Below are 17824 nucleotides of genomic sequence, written 5' to 3' on the forward strand. Positions count from 1 at the left end.
AACAGACCATTCAGCCCAACAAGCCCACACCAATCCTCCAAACAGCAATCCAAACAGACCCATTCCCCCACCCTATATCTACCCCTGACTAATGCACCTAAGTAACACTATGGGTAATTTAGCATGGCCAATTCACCTAACCTGCACAACTTTGGACTGTGGGAGGAAACCCACGCAGACATGGGGAGAATGTGCAAACTCCACACAGGCAGAGGTGGGAAATGAACCCGGGTCCCCGGCGCTGAATCAGCAGTGCTAACCACTGAACCACCGTGCCACCCCTCTAGGTGGTCCAGAAGGCATATGAAGTGCTTGCCTTCATAAAGTGCAAAATTAGCAAGCCATTTGGCAACTGTAGAGAACTTTAGTTATGCCACATTTGGAATATTACATGTAGTTCTGGTTGCCATTCTACCAGAAGATTGTGGAGGTTTTGCAGAAGACACAGAAAAGGTTTACCAGGATATTGTATGGTTTGGAGGATACTAGCTATGAGGAGAGATTGGATGAACTTGGTTTGTTTTCACTTGAACATCAGAGACTTAGGGGGTGACCTGATAGAAGTTTACAAATTATGAGAGGCATGGACAGAATGAATAGTTGGGGATTAGAGAGTTTCTCAGGATAGAAATGTCAATGGGACATGGGTTTAAGGTAAAGAGGGATAAGTTCAAAGAGGCTGGGGTGGGGGAGTCCAGAATTAGAGGGCTTAGATTAGATTAGATTAGATTACTTACAGTGTGGAAACAGGCCCTTCGGCCCAACAAGTCCACACCGCCCCGCCGAAGCGCAACCCACCCATACCCCCTACATTTACCCTTTACCTAACACTATAGGCAATTTAGCATGGCCAATTCACCTGACCTGCACATCTTTGGACAGTGGGAGGAAACCAGAGCACCCGGAGGAAACCCACGCAGACAGGGAGAGAACGTGCAAACTCCACCCAGTCAGTCGCCTGAGGCAGGAATTGAACCTGGATCTCTGGAGCTATGAGGCAGCAGTGCTAACCACTGTGCCACCATGCCGCCCTTAATAGGTTTAGGGTGAGAGGGGAAAGATATAAGAGAGACCTAAGGGACAACTTTTTCACACAGAGGGTGGTACGTATATAGAATGAGCTGCCAGAGGAAGTGGTGGAGGCTGGTACAATTGCAGCACTTAAAAGGTATCTGGATGGGTACATGAGTTTGGAGGGATATGGCCAGGTGCTAGCAGGTGGGACTAGATTGGGTTGGGATGTCTGGTTGGTGTGGATAAGTTGGACCGAAGGGTCTGTTTCCATGCTGTACATCTCCATGACTCTATGTGAGAGGCAACTTTTTTTTTTTAAAACACAGAGCATTTTAAGTGCCTGGAAAGCACTGCCAGAGGAAATGGTAGAAGCAGATACAATAGCAACATTTAAAAGGTATCGTGACAGATATAGGAATAGGCAGGGAAAGACAGGATATGGTTCTTAGTTTAGAAAGGTGTTGTGTTGGCACAGGCTTGCTGGACTGAAGGGCCTGTTCCAATGCTGTATTGTTCTTGCTTCTTTATTGATCTTACTTCACAATTGTTTCTGGAAGTTTCCAGATCACTGAAGTTAAACTGACTGATCTGTAATTGCTGGGCTGAGCAACATTACACCCTTGTTCAAAAGAGGATCTGCTGCAATCCTGAGTCACTGCCCATAAATTGTGGGAAGACTGCAAGATTATTGCCAACGCCCCTGCACAGGTGGCACGGTGGCACAGTGGTTAGCACTGCTGCCTCACAGCGCCAGAGACCCGGGTTCAAATCCCACCTCGGGCAACTGTGTGGAGTTTGCACATTCTCCCCGTGTCTGCGTAGGTTTCCTCTGGGTGCTCCGGTTTCCTCCCACAGTCTAAAGATGTGCAGGATGGTGAATTGGCCATGCTAAACTGCCCGTAGTGTTAAGTGAAGGGGTAAATGTAGGGCAATGGGTCTGGGTGGGTTGCTTTTCGGAGGGTCGGTGTGGACTTGTTGGGCCGAAGGGCCTGTTTCCACACTAAGTAATCTAATCTAATTTCCAGACTCACTTTGTTAATATCCTTGGTTGCACCTAATCCACTCCCAGTAATTGTCAACATTAAATATCAAGAGTCTATTCTATACTTTCTCGTCATTTTCAAAATGTTCCTGGGCCTGAGCATCCAGCATAATTACAATGGCTTGGGAAGCATCTGCTGTGTAGATATAGATAAATGATTATTTTGCATCCAAACACCTTAACAATTCCTATACATAAATCATCCCTACTCTTCCTTTACCCCTCAAAATGTGTAAGTGCAGGCATTTGAATGGGGTGGACAAAGTTTAACATCTCACATCACCAGGTTATAGTCCAGCAGGTTTATTTGAAAGTATAGGTACAAGCTTTCAGAATGATGCTCCTTCACCAGTGGTGCCCCATCAGCAACCTGACGAAGGAGCAGCGACCCGAAAGCTTGTATTTCCAAATAAACCTGTTTATAATCTGGTGTTGTGATTTTTAAACTGTTACCACCTAGTGGTAGATGGTAGTGGTACTTTTGTGCACAGGAACCATTTCAGATTGCCTACCAGCAGCTGAATTTTGGAGGTTTGATCACTTCCTTAACCAAAATGGAAATGTGACCCTTATAGTTCTTTTTGCAGAGATGAATTGCTTGTACAGAAGAATATCAAATAGTACAGGGAATGACCGGGATATTCGACTCGTTAGCACATGCGAACAAATTGGAATACCATGATAGTTTCAATTCTTTCATGTGTAAATCACAAAACCTTTTTTGAAAAGGTTGCACTCTCAGGTTAGCTGTTAACAATGGTGATAGCTAGACAATATATTGTAGATGTTAGCCCCCTGTGTTTTCTGTCCATACCATGATGTTTAGATTGATTCTAATCTAAAAAGTGAGATAACAAGAGTTTTACATGAATTCATGCAGTCTTTGAGCAAAGTACAATGTAACTCTGCAATTACAAATTCACCCCACAAAAAAATGTGCACACATGTGGGTCTTTGTGTCTGTCTGTGGGTCTGTCTGGGTTGGGGGTTGAGAGCGCGCGTGGGGGAGAGAGGGTGCAGAGAGGGTGCAGAGAGGGTGCAGAGACTTAAGTCTGTGAGAGGGTGCATGTGTGGGAGTGTGTGCATGTCTGGGGTGGGGGGTTGTGAGTGTCTGAGAAAGAGTGTGTGTGTGTGCATGAGTGTAGAGTGGTCTAAATCTCTGAGGGGATGCCTGTGAGAGTGTGGGAGTGTGGAGTGTAAGGGGGTGTGTGTGGTCACCTGTAATGTGACATGAACCCAAGGTCCTGGTTGAGGCCCTCCCTCCAGGACATTCGACCTCAGACCTTCAGGCGACCATCGTCCAAGGTGGACTTCGGGACAGGCAGCAGCAAAAAGTGGCCGAGCAGAGGCCGATAGCTAAGTTCAGTACCCATAGGGAGGGCCTCAACTCGGACCTCATGGCATAGACAGAACACAGGGGGCTTACACCTTCAACGTATTGTCTAGCTAACATCAATTGTTACAGCTAACCTGAGAATGCAACTTTTAAGAAAACATTGTGATTTACACATGAAAGTGAAACTATCATGGTATTCAAACAGATGAAAGACTCTACAGACAATCAAGGTATTTTTCAATGTATAATTTCAGTTACATCACACTAAACTTTTGCTATAAATTCTGTGCCTTACAATTGTGTCCTCCACAATCACATGATAAAGGAGTGGCACTCCGAAAGCTAGTGCTTCCAATTAAACCTGTTGGACTATAACCTGGTGTTGTGTGATTTTTAACTTTGTACACCCCAGTCCAACATCGGCATCTCCAAATCATGCAGTGAAACGTTTGTCTCCGTACTGCGTCCTGTTTCTCAGTGTCCAGAGTTGAAAAATGTGGTGCTGGAAAAACACAGCAGGCCAGGCAGCATTCGAGGAGCAGAAGAACCGACGTTTCGGGCATAAGCCCTTCTTCATAAGCCCTTCATTCCTGATTCTCCTGCTCCTCGGATACTGCCTGCCTGCTGTGTTTTTCCAGCACCACATTTTTCAATTCTGGTCTCCAACATCTGCAGTCCTCACTTTCTCATAGCGTCCAGCAAAGATTCAATCTGACATAAGATTTAAGAGATAAATTCTTTTGAAACGTCATGACATATACGCTGTGTGAATGCTCAATACTTTCCTCCTTGACCACAATGGCAATCCTCTACAAGACTCAACTCAAAAAACTGTATCAAACATTGCTGCACCAATAATTACATCACTGCCCAGCAAAAATAAAGCGACATAATATTCAAACGCTGCTTAAATTGTTGTTTCCCCTCACGGTAAGTGCACTAGTTCTGTTAAGCACAGACAGCAACTCACACAGTTTCAAATTTTACCACTTTCCAGTCCCCAAACGTGAATCTCACTAACCTCACGCTAGCTTCCAACTAAACTTCCGGGGTTATTGAATAACAGCCTCACGTCTGCGATCAGATGATCACCTTACGCAGAAAGGGAGTGGCTTTTAGGGGTTAATTTTAACATTTCACCCACTAGGGGATAAAGTTCAGTTGAGGAAATAAGTGTAGACTTCGTAAATACAGAGTGAGAGAGACGGCGAACTTTTACATTTTCTCACCCATTTAAGTTAAGAAATGTCAGACAAACTGTTCTTATAACAAATAAGATATAAAATATACACATAGAAGATAAAAGTGCTTTGGACTTGGAAGCTGAGAGTCTCCGTTCTGTAAATGGATTATCTGGTATGTTTGTGTGTTTCTGCTTCCTTCTAGATGCGTGCCGACAGCACAAGCAGATTTCACTTATGGTTTTGTTTGGTGGCTGCAGTTGTATAACTTGTCTGATCGTTTGGCTGTTGTAAACTGCAGCAATTCGAATGTCAGAAATGAATGAATGAATGAGAATGTACTTGCTGTAACAGGTCAATTTCAGTTACTCATCTCATTTGCCAACTCATTAGGAATTGTAATTGCGGCGGTATTTTGCTAGTTTTATTGTAACGAGCTTTTTAACGATTCGGATCTGACCTTGGCTGAATTTTCATGAGAACCGCAGCTTCAGTCCAGTATTATAAGACACGGCTGAGTGATCTGAATTGCTACCTTTTAGTGTTTCATGTTGGTAACCTTAACCTACTTACACTTGAAACTGGCACAAAACGCTCCACATTTAGAATTTGCAACAAGTGTACTCCACTACGGATACTTCAATGTTATGCCCTTTAAATAAAAAAAGAGATTGATTTGTCACTGCAGTTTTGTGTACGATCATTACTCCTGCAATGATTTTTTTTTCTAAAGACCCTGACAATGGAGTTTGGAATCTGTTCCGGTTCTTGTGGGCATGAATCCACAAAGAATACAACTTTAAGATTGTTACTTGGCTTATCCTTTCTATTTAACTACCTCGTGCAAATATATAGTTGAAAATGTACAGACTGTTGATCTTTAAACATTTGGTAATAGCATGAACATTTTGCTCTTGTTGTTTTGAACGTGTGACATGAGTTAAACAGTTTATTGATTGGCTGTGCTGAGTTAACAATACAGGTTTCAGGAAATCAGAAGTAAACAGGATTCTAACACACAATAAGTCTTTCAAATTTTATTGCTTTAGCTAAAATGTGAAAGGGAACAGAAGGGTGGTATTTCTCCTGTAATTGTTTTTATTTGTTTTTTAAGATGACAAAATTGTTTTCTGAGTTAGCATCTTAATAACTTTTTCAATTATTCCAATACAGTAAATATGGACACAAAATTACTATGGGTTAAAGGTCTATGATACCTTGTTAGCAAATGTTATAACACATTTTAACCAATATGGCATTTTGGGCATTTCAGTGTCTGGTGATTAAAATTCTCTGACAAGTAGTAAGATTTATTGAATATTAAGAAGAAAGTCTAGGTTAAATGATGCAATGATACAGCCAGAAAGAGATTATCTTGAAGTCTGTGTATCAACTTTGTTTCCAGAACTGCATTATCAGAAACAAATCTCAAATTTGCCTCATTTGGAAAATGTTGTAGTTTACAACATATGCAACCATTTCGATATTTCTTAAAATAGAACAAAAAATGAAAACTTTGGAGAAAAATATAAAAATAGTCTTGGCAACCTCTGTCTTGTAGGCTTTTATTAGTACAAGTGAAAGTCAGTTTCATGAGTTTTGCCACTGTCTCACATGAGGACATTCTGTACAGTCATAGAGATGTACAGCAAGGAAACAGACACTTCAGTCCAATTTGTCCACGATGACAAGATACCCTGAATTAATCTAGCCTCATTTACCACCATTTCACTGATAATCGTCTAAACCATTCCTACTTACGTACCCATCCACTTGCCTTTTAAATTTGTAATTGTACCAGCCTCCACCACTTCCTCTAGCAGCTAATTCCATACATGCACGGTACCCTGTGTGAAAATATTGCCCCTTTGGTCCCATTTAAATCTTGCCCCCTTCATGCTATGCCCGCTAATTTTGGACTCCTTACCCTGGGAAAAAGACCTTGTCTATTTACCCAATCCATGCCCCTCATGACTTTAGAAACCTCAATAAGGTCACCCCTCAGCTTCCGACGCTTCAGGGAAAATAGCACTAGCCTGTTCAGCCTCTTCATAAAGCTCAAATCCTCCAAACCTGGCAACATCCTTGTAAATATTTTCTGAATCCTTTCAAGTTTAACTTTCCTATAGCAGACAGACCAGAACTGAACTCAGTATTTTAAAAGTGGCCTAACCAATGTACTGTGAAGCTGCAACATGACATCCCATATTGTGTCCTGACCAATAAAAGTAAGGATGCCAAACACCTCCTGTCTACCTGTGACTCCACTTTTGAAGACCTATGAAACTGTTCTCCAAGGTCCCTTTTTTTTCAGTAACTCTCCCCAGGATCCTACCATTAAGTGTATAAGTCCTGCCCTGAATTGTGTTATCAAATTGCAACATTTCACATTTATCTAAATTAAACTGCATCTGCTACTCCTTGGCCTATTCAGCCCATCTGATCAAGGTCCCATATTACTTTGAGGTAACCTTTTTCACTGCCCATTATACTACCAATTTTGGTGTCATCTGCAAACTTACTAACCATACATCCTATATTCACATCCAAATCATTTACATAAGTAATGAAAAGCAGTGAACCCAGCACTGATTCTTTCGGAACATTGCTGGTCATAGGCCTCCAGTCCAAAAGACAACCCTCCGCCACCACCCTTTCTCTTCTAATGTCAAGCCAATTTTGTTTCCAAATAGCTAGCTCTGCCTGGATTCCATGTGATGCCACCTTGCTATCCAGTCTGTCATTGCAGAACATTCTCAAAAACCTTGCTGAAGTCCAGATCGACAGCATCCACTGCTCTGCCTTCATCAATCTTCTTTGTCACTACTTCAAAAAACTCAATAAAATTAGTGAGCCACAAATGCCCATACACAAAGCAATGTTGACTGTACCTAATCAGTCCTTGCCTTTCCAAATACACGTAAATCCTGTCCCTTCAATAACTTAAACACCACTGACATCAGCCTCCTGGTCTATAGTTCCCTGGCTTTTCCTTCACTTTCTTACTAGTGACACCACGTTAACCACCCTCCAATCATCCGGTAGCTCATCTGTGGCTATCAATGATACAAATATCTTAGCAAAGGGCCCAGCAATCACTTCCCTAGCTTTCCACAAAGTTCTGGGATATACTTGATCAAGGATTTATCCACCTTTATGTGTTTCATGATATTCAACACCACCACCTCTGTAATATGGACACTTTTCAAAATATCACTATTTAGTTCTTCAACTTTCATGTTCTTCTCCACAGTAAATACTGACTTGAAATAGCCATTTAGTATTTCCCCCATCTCCTATGGTTCTACACATAGTTGGCCTTGTTGAACTTTAAGAGGCCCTATTCTCTCCCTAGTTACTCTTTTCTCCTTAATGTATTTGTAGAATCTGTTTGGATTCTCCTCAACCCTATTTGCCAAAGCTATCTCATGTCCCCTTTCTGTCCTGATTTCCCTCTTGAGTATACTCCTACTGCCCTTTATACGCCTTGAGGGACTCACTTGATCCCAGCTGTCTGTCCCTGACATAAGAGTCCTTCTTGATCACAGCCTCAATTTCTCGTCTTCCAGCATTCCCTATACCTACGAGCTTTGCCCTTCACAATGACAGGAACATGCTGTCTCTGGACTCGCATTTCATTTTTGATGGCTTCCCACCTTTCAACCGTCCCTTTACTTGCAAGAAGCCTCTCCCAAACAACTTTTGAAAGTTCTTGGCTAAAACTGTCAAAGTTGGCTTTATTCCAATTTGGAAGTTTAACTTTTAGATCAGGTCTTTGCTTTTCCATAAGTATTTTAAAACTAATAGAATTAGGGTCACTCGTACCAAAATGCTTTCCCACAGACACCTCAGTCACTTGCCCTGCCTTATTTTCCAAGAGAAGGTCATGTTTTGCTCCTTCGCTCGTAAGTACATCCACATACTGAATAAGAAAATGTCCTTGTACACACTTAAATTCCTCTCCATCCAAACACTTAATACTATGGCAGTCCCAGTCTGTTTTTGGAAAATTAATACCCCCTATCATTATAATGCTATTGTTCTTCCAGATATCTGAGATCTCCTTACAAATTTCTTTTTTGATTTCCCACTGACCACTGGCGGGCCTATGCCACAATCCCAATAAGGAGATGCTGCCACATTAGCCGAGGCATTGCTATTAAAAATAAATCTGTTATTTGTGGCACAGTGGTAGTGTCCAGAAACAAAAACAGAAATTGTTGGAAAAGCTTAGCAGTTTTGGCATCATCTGAGGAGAGAAATCAGTTAATGTTTTGGGTCCAGTATTCCTTCCTTGGAACAGTGTCCATAAAGCCTGGGTTCAAGTCCCATCTGCTTTCAGAGATATCTGATAACATGTTTGAACAGGTTGATTAAAATTATCTAAATGCTTTGGAAGCATATCTCTCTTTTCAACAATTGATTTCTATTTTAAAAACACTGTGTATATAAGAAAAGTGTTTCCATCCTTGTCAGTCATAAAGATAGTGCAGGATTGTGTAGTGGAAGAAAATTCTGCACTGACAATATTGAGATTAACTTTGGAAAGGAAAGTGAGGCAACATCACACTTTTTTTGGGGGGGGGAGCGCAGAAGATGTTATCTGCTACTGTAAGCCTATTTTGTTTTGACAATAAGTTACTGATATTGGAGTTAAGTTTTACTTTCCAGAAAATATGTCATTTATAATCCTATATGTCATAGCTGACTACAGAGTCTTTCAATGGTCTGATGTTTTGGATATTGGCCTTCATTTTTTCCCCTCTATTTTCCTTCAGTTTTTGGTGGCATTCCAAAGGTAATGATTCTTTGAATTAACTGAACTGGTTATTTGTTATTAGCACAGTGGGACCCTTCATTTTTGGATAAAGTTACAATCATTTTGTGTATTCCATATCAGAATTTGTTCTGAAAGCTTGGTTTTAACACTAAAAATTGGCTTTAGCAAAGGTTCAATTTGCATACTTTTATATCAGGGACACTGGAGTGGACTCAAGTCATAGCGTTTTACAGCACAGAAATGAACCCTTTAGTCCAACTCCTTCATGCTAACCAGATATCCTGAATTAATGTAGTCTCATTTGCCGCCATTTCACCCATATCCCTCTCACCCTTCCCATTCATATCACCATCCAGATGCCTTTGAAATGCTGCAATTGTACCAGCCTCAACCACTTCCTTTGGCAGTTCATTCCATACATGCACTATACCCTGTGTGGAAAAAGTTGCCCCTTAGGCCCCTTTTAGATCTTTCCCCTCTCAACTTAAATCTATGCCCTCCCGTTTTGGACTCCCTTCCCACCCCCCACCCTGGGGAAAAGACTTTTACTATATACCCTATCCATACCCATCAAGGTTTAAAAAACTTCTATAAGGTCACCCCTCAGCCTCTGATGCTCCAGGGAAAATAGCCCCAGTCTATTCAGCCTCTCCCTATTGCTCAAACCCTCCAACCCTGGAAACATCCTTTTCTGAACCTTTGCAAATTTCACAACATTCTTCCAATAGGAGGGAGACCAGAATTGCACACACAATTCCAAAAGTGGCCTAACCAATGTCCTGTATAGCCACAACATGACCTCCCAACTCCTGTACTTCGTGCACTGACCAATAAAGGCAGACATAACAAACACCTTCACTACCCTGCATACCTGTGACACCATTTTCAAGGAACTGTGAACCTGCACTCCAAGGTTTTTTTTGTTCGGCAACACTCCCCAGGACCTTGCCATTAATTGTACAGTGAATTGAATTGGCTGAAGATTGGCATCTATGAATGATCACGATCCTCTTTTGGTTGGTTAATCAGCCACGACCTTTTATGACTGTATGTGGCCATTTTCTAAATATTCAAAAACAAAACTAAAAATTGTTTTAAAAACTCAGCGGGTCTGGCAGCATCTGTGGAGAGAAAGCAGAAGTAAAATTTCAGTCAGTTATAGAGTCATAGAGATGTACGGCACGGAAACAGACACTTCGGTCCAACTTGCCCATGCCGACCAGATATCCTAACCTAACCTAGTCCCATTTGCCAGCACTTGGCCCAGATCCTTCTAAACCCTTCCCACTGTATACCCATCCACATGCCTTTTAAATGCTGGAATTGTATCAGCCTTCACCACTTCCTCTGGCAGCTTATTCCAGCACTACCCTCTGTGTGAAAAAGTTGTCTTATGTCCCCGTTAGATCAATCCCCTCTCACCCTAAACCTATGCCCTCTAGTTCTGGACTCCCCCACCCCCGGGAAAAGACTTTGTCTATTTATCCTATCCATGCCCCTCATAATTTTGTAAACCTCTATAAGGTCACCCCTCAGCCTCCGACGCTCCAGGGAAAACAGCCCCCAGTCTGTTCAGACTCTCCCTATAGCTCAAATTCTCCAACCCTGGCAACATCCTTGTAATTCTTTTCTTAACTCTTTCAAGTTTCAAACATTGTTCCAATAGGGAAGAGAGCAGAATTGTATGCAATATTCCAAAAGTGACCTAACCAATGTCCTGTACAGCCGTAACATGATCTCCCAATTCTTATACTCCAGTGATTCTTCAAAACTGATTATAGCTAGGGAAAATTTGATAAATATGCTAAAGACGGCGTTGGAGGGAGAGTGGATGAAAAAAATTATAACTGGAAATGGAGCTCTGAGAGAGAAATTAAATTGGGCAGATAAGGGAATAGGTAAAAGTCAGCCTGGGAGAATGACCAGCTGCGAATGGGGACCATTAGTGGCTGACAATGGGCTGTTTATGATCGCAGCCTATGCGATGGCAAGGCCTTCACTGAGTGTGGCTGCAAATGGCTCAACGTCTCCTCCATATGCAGGGTCAACATAAGTGAACCTCCTCTGGTGTTTTTTGTCATTTATATAAACGTGGATGTAAATATAAGAGGTGTCATTAGTACGCTTGCAGATGACACCAAAATTGGAGGTGTAGTGGAGTGCGAAAAAGATTACCTCAGAATACGATGGCACCTTGGTCAGGTGGGTCAACGAATGGCAGATGGAATTTAATTTGGATAAACGTGAGGTGCTGCCTTTTGGAAAGGCAAATCAGGACAGGACTTACACACTTAATGGTAGGATCCTGGGGAGTGTTGCTGAACAAAGAGACCTCAATAGGGGTCTTTAATATTTTCTTCTAAAAATTATTAAATGTCCCACCATCTACTGCCCTCTGGGGTAGTGATTGGACAAGTCTGGAATGAGGTGAGGACACCGTTTTCTACCTCTTTGGACTGTGTGTGATAGAAGAGATGGAGATTCAGATAGATTATATTTCTTTGGGCGGCATGGTGGCACAGTGGTTAGCACTGCTGCCTCACAGCGCCAGAGACCCGGGTTCAATTCCCGCCTCAGGCGATTGACTGTGTGGAGTTTGCACGTTCTCCCCGTGTCTGCGTGGGTTTCCTCCGGGTGCTCCGGTTTCCTCCTACAGTCCAAAGATGTGCAGGTCAGGTGAATGGTCCATGCTAAATTGCCCATAGTGTTAGGTAAGGGGTAAATGTAAGGGTATGGGTGGGTTACACTTCGGCGGGTCGGTGTGGACTTGTTGGTCCGAAGGACCTGTAATGTAAAATGTAATGTAATGTAATAGGAACTGGGAAGGGCAGAATTGGGTTGTGTTGTGTTGTGTTGGATAGTGCAGAGCAATGGCTCAGGGGGCGGGGCCAAGATGGGGCGGGGCCAGGGCCGGGGGTGGGGCCAGGGCCGTACATCCTGAGGCCCCGCCCTCCGGTCTGGGGGCCGCAGCCGCCGGTTTTTCCGCGAGGCGGTACCTGTGTCCTGGGATATGGGCCAGTGTTTGGAGTTGTCGGCCGCTGTGTGTCGGATCGGCATTTATTCGGTAGGACCTCCCGGTTGATTTGGATGTATTTGAGATCGGGCCAGGCAGAGAAGCTCAGATTAGAGCCGTGCGTCCCCAGGGTAGGCCGCGAGGCAGCAGCTTTATTGAACCCAGCTCCCAGCTCCCATCACTACAGGGACCTTCCTTCAGCTCTGCATCTCTCCGCGTCGCTCCACTCGCTGTATCCTCCCCCTCCCCCTCCCCCTCCCCCTCCCCCTCCCCCTCCTCCCTCCTCCCTCCTCCCTCCTCTCCCCCGCCCCCTCTCTTACCCCCTCACCCCCCAACCACTACCCCCTCGCACCCCCATCCCCTACCCCCTAGCCCCCTCCTCCCCTACCCCCTCGCCCCCCTCCCCTCGCCCCATCGCACCTCCCCTCCACCCATCGCCCCTCCACCCATCGCCCCTCCCCTCCCCTCGCTTCATCACCCCCCCTTCCATCGCCCCCCCACCCATCGCCCCCTCCCTCGCCCCATCGCCCTCCCCACGCGCCATTGCCCCCCCTCCCCATACGCCATTGCCCCCCTCCCCACGCGCCATTGCTCCCCTCGCCCCATTGCTCCCCCTCCCCTCGCCCCATCGCCCCCCCCTCCCCTCGCCCCATCGCCCCCCCCTCCCCTCGCCCCATCGCCCCCCCCCTCCCCTCGCCCCATCGCTCCCCCTCCCCTCGCCCCATCGCCCCCCCTTGCCCAATCGCCCCCACTCACACTGCCCCCCCCTCACATCTAGCCCCCCCCTCACATCTAGCCCCCCCCTCACATCTAGCCCCCCCTCACATCGCCCCCCTCGCATCGCCCCCCCCTCGCATCGCCCCCCCCTCGCATCGCCCCCCCCTCGCATCCCCCCCCTCGCATCGCCCCCCCCCTCGCATCGCCCCCCCTCGCATCGCCACCCCATCGCATCGCCCCCCCCCATCCCTCGCCCCATCGACCCCCATCCCTCGCCCCATCGCCCTCCCATCCCTCGCCCCATCACCCCCTCCCATTGTCCCCTCCCATTGCTCTCCCCTCCCATCGCCCCCCTTTGCCCCATTGCCCCCCCATCGCCCCCCCTCCCATCAGCCTGCTTCCGTCGCCCCCCCTCCCGTCAACACCCCTCCCATCGCCTCCACCCCCTCCCCCCCCTCCCCCCCCTCCCCCCTTTCCCCTCCCTCCCCCTCCCTCCCCCCCCCTCCCTCCCCCTCCCCCCCCCTCCCTCCCCCTCCCCCCCCTCCCTCCCCCTCCCTCCCCCTCCCCCCCCCTCCCTCCCCCCCCCCCCCCTCTCGGGTGCTGTCAGGTGGGACTAGATTGGGTTGGGATATCTAGTTGGCATGGACGGGTTGGACTGAAAGGTTTGTTTCCGTGCTGTACATCTCTATGACTCTATGGCCATCCCTGTTCATCTCCCAGCCCCTCTACCCACCTCCAGAACCTCTTCCCACCTCCATCCCTCTTCCCATTCCTTCTCACTTTATCTCCAGCCCCTCATCCCCCACCACTCCACCTCTCTCTGCTTTCTCTTTCCTTGTCTCTTCTCCTTTCTCCTCCACTCTGTTATACTTTTTGCTCCTCACCCATGTCTGCTCTCTTCATGTGTCTCATCTCTTGTTTTATTTTTCTGTATCCTCGTGAGCCACATCTAGCACCCTTTTAAAATAGCTTGTTACTCTGTGCATTCATACACATCAATTTTCAACATGACAGCCAGCCATATCCAGTTCACTCCTGTGCTCTTAATTTGATTCCTGTTTTCAAAAGTTTTTTTTAAGCTTCATACGTTGAATTGTATGCTAACATTTGTTGTGTTTATCAGGTAAATGTTTTTAAATGTCATTCAAATAATTAGATTAATTTTATTTGTTAAAAATACTACCCATTTGCACATAATTTTCCATAATGACATGAAATTGCAGGAAATTGAAGTGTGTTTGCAACATGACAAATTTAATTTTTTTTGATACTGTTCAAAATTTATACTTTGTTCTTATCTCTGAAGATTAATGTGGATGTTATGGTGATGAAATGGGGGTCATAATGTGAGATGGTTTTTTTTGGTAAAATTTCAGGATGTTTTCACACCTTTAGCCACAAGACAATGCCTGCTGGGCAATTGGCATCTTAATGTTTGAAAAGTGAGACTATAGTTGAAAGATTATTAAATAAAGCTGAAATGAAAATGGTTAAAATGCACACAGCACCAGGTCCTCGTCCTACAGGTTTATTTGGAAGCACTAGCTTTCGGAGCGTTGCTCCTACCTGATGAAGGAGCGGCACTCCAAAGGCTAGTGCTTCCAGTAAACCTGTTGGACTAATAACCTGGTGTTGTGTGCATTTTAACTTTGTACATCCCAGTCCAACACTGGCATGTCCAAGAGATGAAAATGAACCATTATCTATCTGAATTGTGAAACAAGCTGTGAGGGGCTGAATAGCCTACACCGCTTGCCTACAAGTTGATGTCGTATTCTGTTTTTAAAGGCACCTTGCTTCCTGACTGATCCAACAGACCACTGCATGTTGTGTTAGTGAGAGAGACTTAATTTTTATAGACCACTGGTCTAGAATTAGTAAATGTTCTGATGCATAATCTTGTAAATTTCTCTTGCATTCATGTGTTATTTCACATATTCCTCTTTTTGTCAGTTTTGATCCAGGAATCTAGAGTAAGTGACAAGAGAAATCGAAGAAGAGACTGACTGTCAATATAAAAGTGAATCCAAAATTGTCTTTAGGCATGTAACTAGTTAAAGGGGGAGTAGGATTGATTTTAGGCATCAAGAAAAGATTCATACAAGGAAACAGAGGGCATAGCAGAGGCATTGAAGAGGTACTTACATTTATTAAGGAAGATGCTGAAAGGTGAGGTAGTTGAGATGATGGCCAAACATGAGGGAGATGTTGACATCATGGCTACTTTGCTGTATGAGTAAAGCACAGGCTCAGCTTAATGTTCTGGGGGCATGGTTTCAAATCCCACCATGGTCACTAATGGAGATTAATTTTAGTGATTTTAAATTAATAAAAAACATCTGAAATTCAAGTTTGGAAATGGAAACTGTGTAACTGTTGCTGGTCAAACAGTATTTTACAACACTGTTGTTTAGAGAAGGAACTCTGCTATCTTCACCTAGTTTGGGCCTTCATGTGACTCCAGACCTATGGCAGAAAATGAGTGACTTCCTTATCTTATCAAAGGGCAGATACTGATGGGCATCGAAAATTGGCGGGAGAGCTACCTCCCACGAAAGAATACGATAATGCAGTGACCCAGCGGAAGTATAACAAAGATTGTCTGCATTTTATGGTTGGTACGTCACCAAGACTGTGTTAGGTGCATTTCAGGACACTGAAGAAGAGTTAGAGGCATTGCCCATAATCTTCCAATCCTCCTTTAGATACAGGAATTGTGCCTTCAGGCTGATAACTGAAAATACTACACTCTTTGTTCAAAAACATATCAAGGTGACCCTAGTAACTGTAGGCTAGTCAGTTTAACCACAATTTTGCGAAAGCTTATAGAAATCATAATCTAGGACAAGGTTAATAGTCACTTGGACTATTTAATAGAGGAAAGCTGGCATAGATTTAAGTGCAACTTGTCTTTAACAAATTTGAGCAAGATTTTTGTTGAGGCAGAGGGTTGATGAGGTCAAATTTGTTGATGTTGTGTACAAGGACTTCCCAAAGTTTGCATGCATTTCTTGATGAAGATAATGTTAAGGGTTCAATGCATTTAACCAAAAGTGGCAAAGAAATCTGGGCTGTTGCTGATTAGCAAGTGCTCTCTGTAACCTGCAGTAATAATTTAGTAAGTTGATATTTCCTTTTCTTCTTTGGAAGATCTACACTGGGTATCAACAACTTGACTTCTACATTATTCTTTATTCAGTACTCAAAAAGAAACTTGCACTTAGTAATGACTTGTACTCATGTGTCTAGATGAGCAAGGTTGCCTGGGTTTGTACAAGAGTTGGAACCGGGTGTGATCAGTTCTCTCCTTCCAGTCTCTGAGTAGTTGATTGGCCTACTTAGTCCTTTGCTAGCTAGCGTTTATGTCATCTCAAGACTGTGATTGGCCAGTTGTTTCTTGGTACCATCTCCAGTTTTTCTTTGATTGTCTTAGTTAGCTAATTCAGGTCTCCAGGCATCACACAACTAATGAAACAACAATCACACCTCCACTAAATTCTTGGTTTCGAAGCAAACAGTCGATATTTTGAGTTTGTTTTAAAAAAACTTAATTGTCAATTACTTATTAATTTAATGTTTAGTCTCATCTGGAGCACCATCTTGCAGGTTTTCATCCATTCAGTTCCTTTAACAATTGCACAGTTCAACCACAATAATCATGTTACAGTCCCGGAATCAAGATCACCAGATCTTGGTAGTTAAAGATCACTTCAATTTTGATTACGATAACCAAACTTCATGCTAGTTCTTAAATGTTAATAGGATCACTTGAATGCCATATTACAAATACAGCACGTTCCACTGCTTTGTTCAGATATTTTTCTTTGTCCTCATTCATTTAATTATGTACATCACATCCTCTTTCATCAGATGTCATTTCATTCACAGGGACAGTGAGAAGAGAGGGGAATTGCTTCTATCTCTTTTTGTCTCTTTTGACTGTGGCTTCTTGAGCATCACCTTTCTACTTCATACTGTTGGTCGTCCATTCCTCCAATTGTCTCTTCTTCATACTCTGGGGAATTTCATCATCCCTCTGAATTTTTCTTTTTGATATCTTTGTTACAGTCTCTGAGAAGTCCTGGGAACTCCTCTTGTCGTGAAAGAATTGTATCAGTGTTTCCCAAACCATTTGATGCTGTTATGCCATTTTCATGCTTCACAATTGCTGTGACGCCAGAGTGAGAATTGGAGAGAGGGTGAGAGAGATTTATTGAGTTCAAGTAGCAAGGGTATAGGCACAAAAAGCAAGTTACACAAACTACAATAACTATTTTGCAGGCTCTCTTGGTATTAGTGAATAAACCTCAAACATACTGGATTAGACCATCTCGGGCAAAACAAAACTTAAAGGAGTCTCGCAGCTAATCCCCAGGAGTTTAAAATCTTTGCCTCCATATTTTACTATAAACCGACCAACTCCCACAGCTACCTAGACTACACCTCCTCCCACCCTGCCCCCTGTAAAAACGCCATCCCATATTCCCAATTCCTTCGTCTCCGCCGCATCTGCTCCCAGGAGGACCAGTTCCAATACCGTACAACCCAGATGGCCTCCTTCTTCAAAGACCGCAATTTCCCCCCAGACGTGATCGATGATGCCCTCCACCGCATCTCCTCCACTTCCCGCTCCTCCACCCTTGAGCCCCGCCCCTCCAATCGCCACCAGGACAGAACTCTACTGGTCCTCACCTACCACCCCCCAACCTCCATATACATCGTATCATCCGTCGTCATTTCC

General features: G+C 44.2%; 1 protein-coding gene across 3 annotated transcripts in view; it reads left to right on the forward strand.

Annotated features, from left to right (window-relative positions):
* The first annotated feature begins 4575 nt into the window (after nucleotides 1–4575).
* Nucleotides 4576–17824, forward strand: part of arl15b (ARF like GTPase 15b) — a 301390-nt gene continuing 288141 nt past the window's right edge. For 2 of the 3 annotated variants that reach the window (XM_043688457.2, XM_087989200.1), the window contains exon 1: nucleotides 12299–12417. In XM_043688457.2, the coding sequence (XP_043544392.1) occupies nucleotides 12364–12417 (54 nt within the window). In that variant the 5' untranslated portion in view covers nucleotides 12299–12363. Of the gene's footprint in view, nucleotides 4749–12298; nucleotides 12418–17824 lie in introns of those variants that run through there. The other variant, XM_043688467.2, reaches the window with a different exon arrangement.

The sequence above is a fragment of the Chiloscyllium plagiosum genome, unplaced genomic scaffold (assembly GCF_037043375.1).
Source record: "Chiloscyllium plagiosum isolate Xiang-an unplaced genomic scaffold, Cpla_swu_hap1 HiC_scaffold_1, whole genome shotgun sequence".
In the NCBI taxonomy this organism is placed as follows: Eukaryota; Metazoa; Chordata; class Chondrichthyes; order Orectolobiformes; family Hemiscylliidae; genus Chiloscyllium; species Chiloscyllium plagiosum.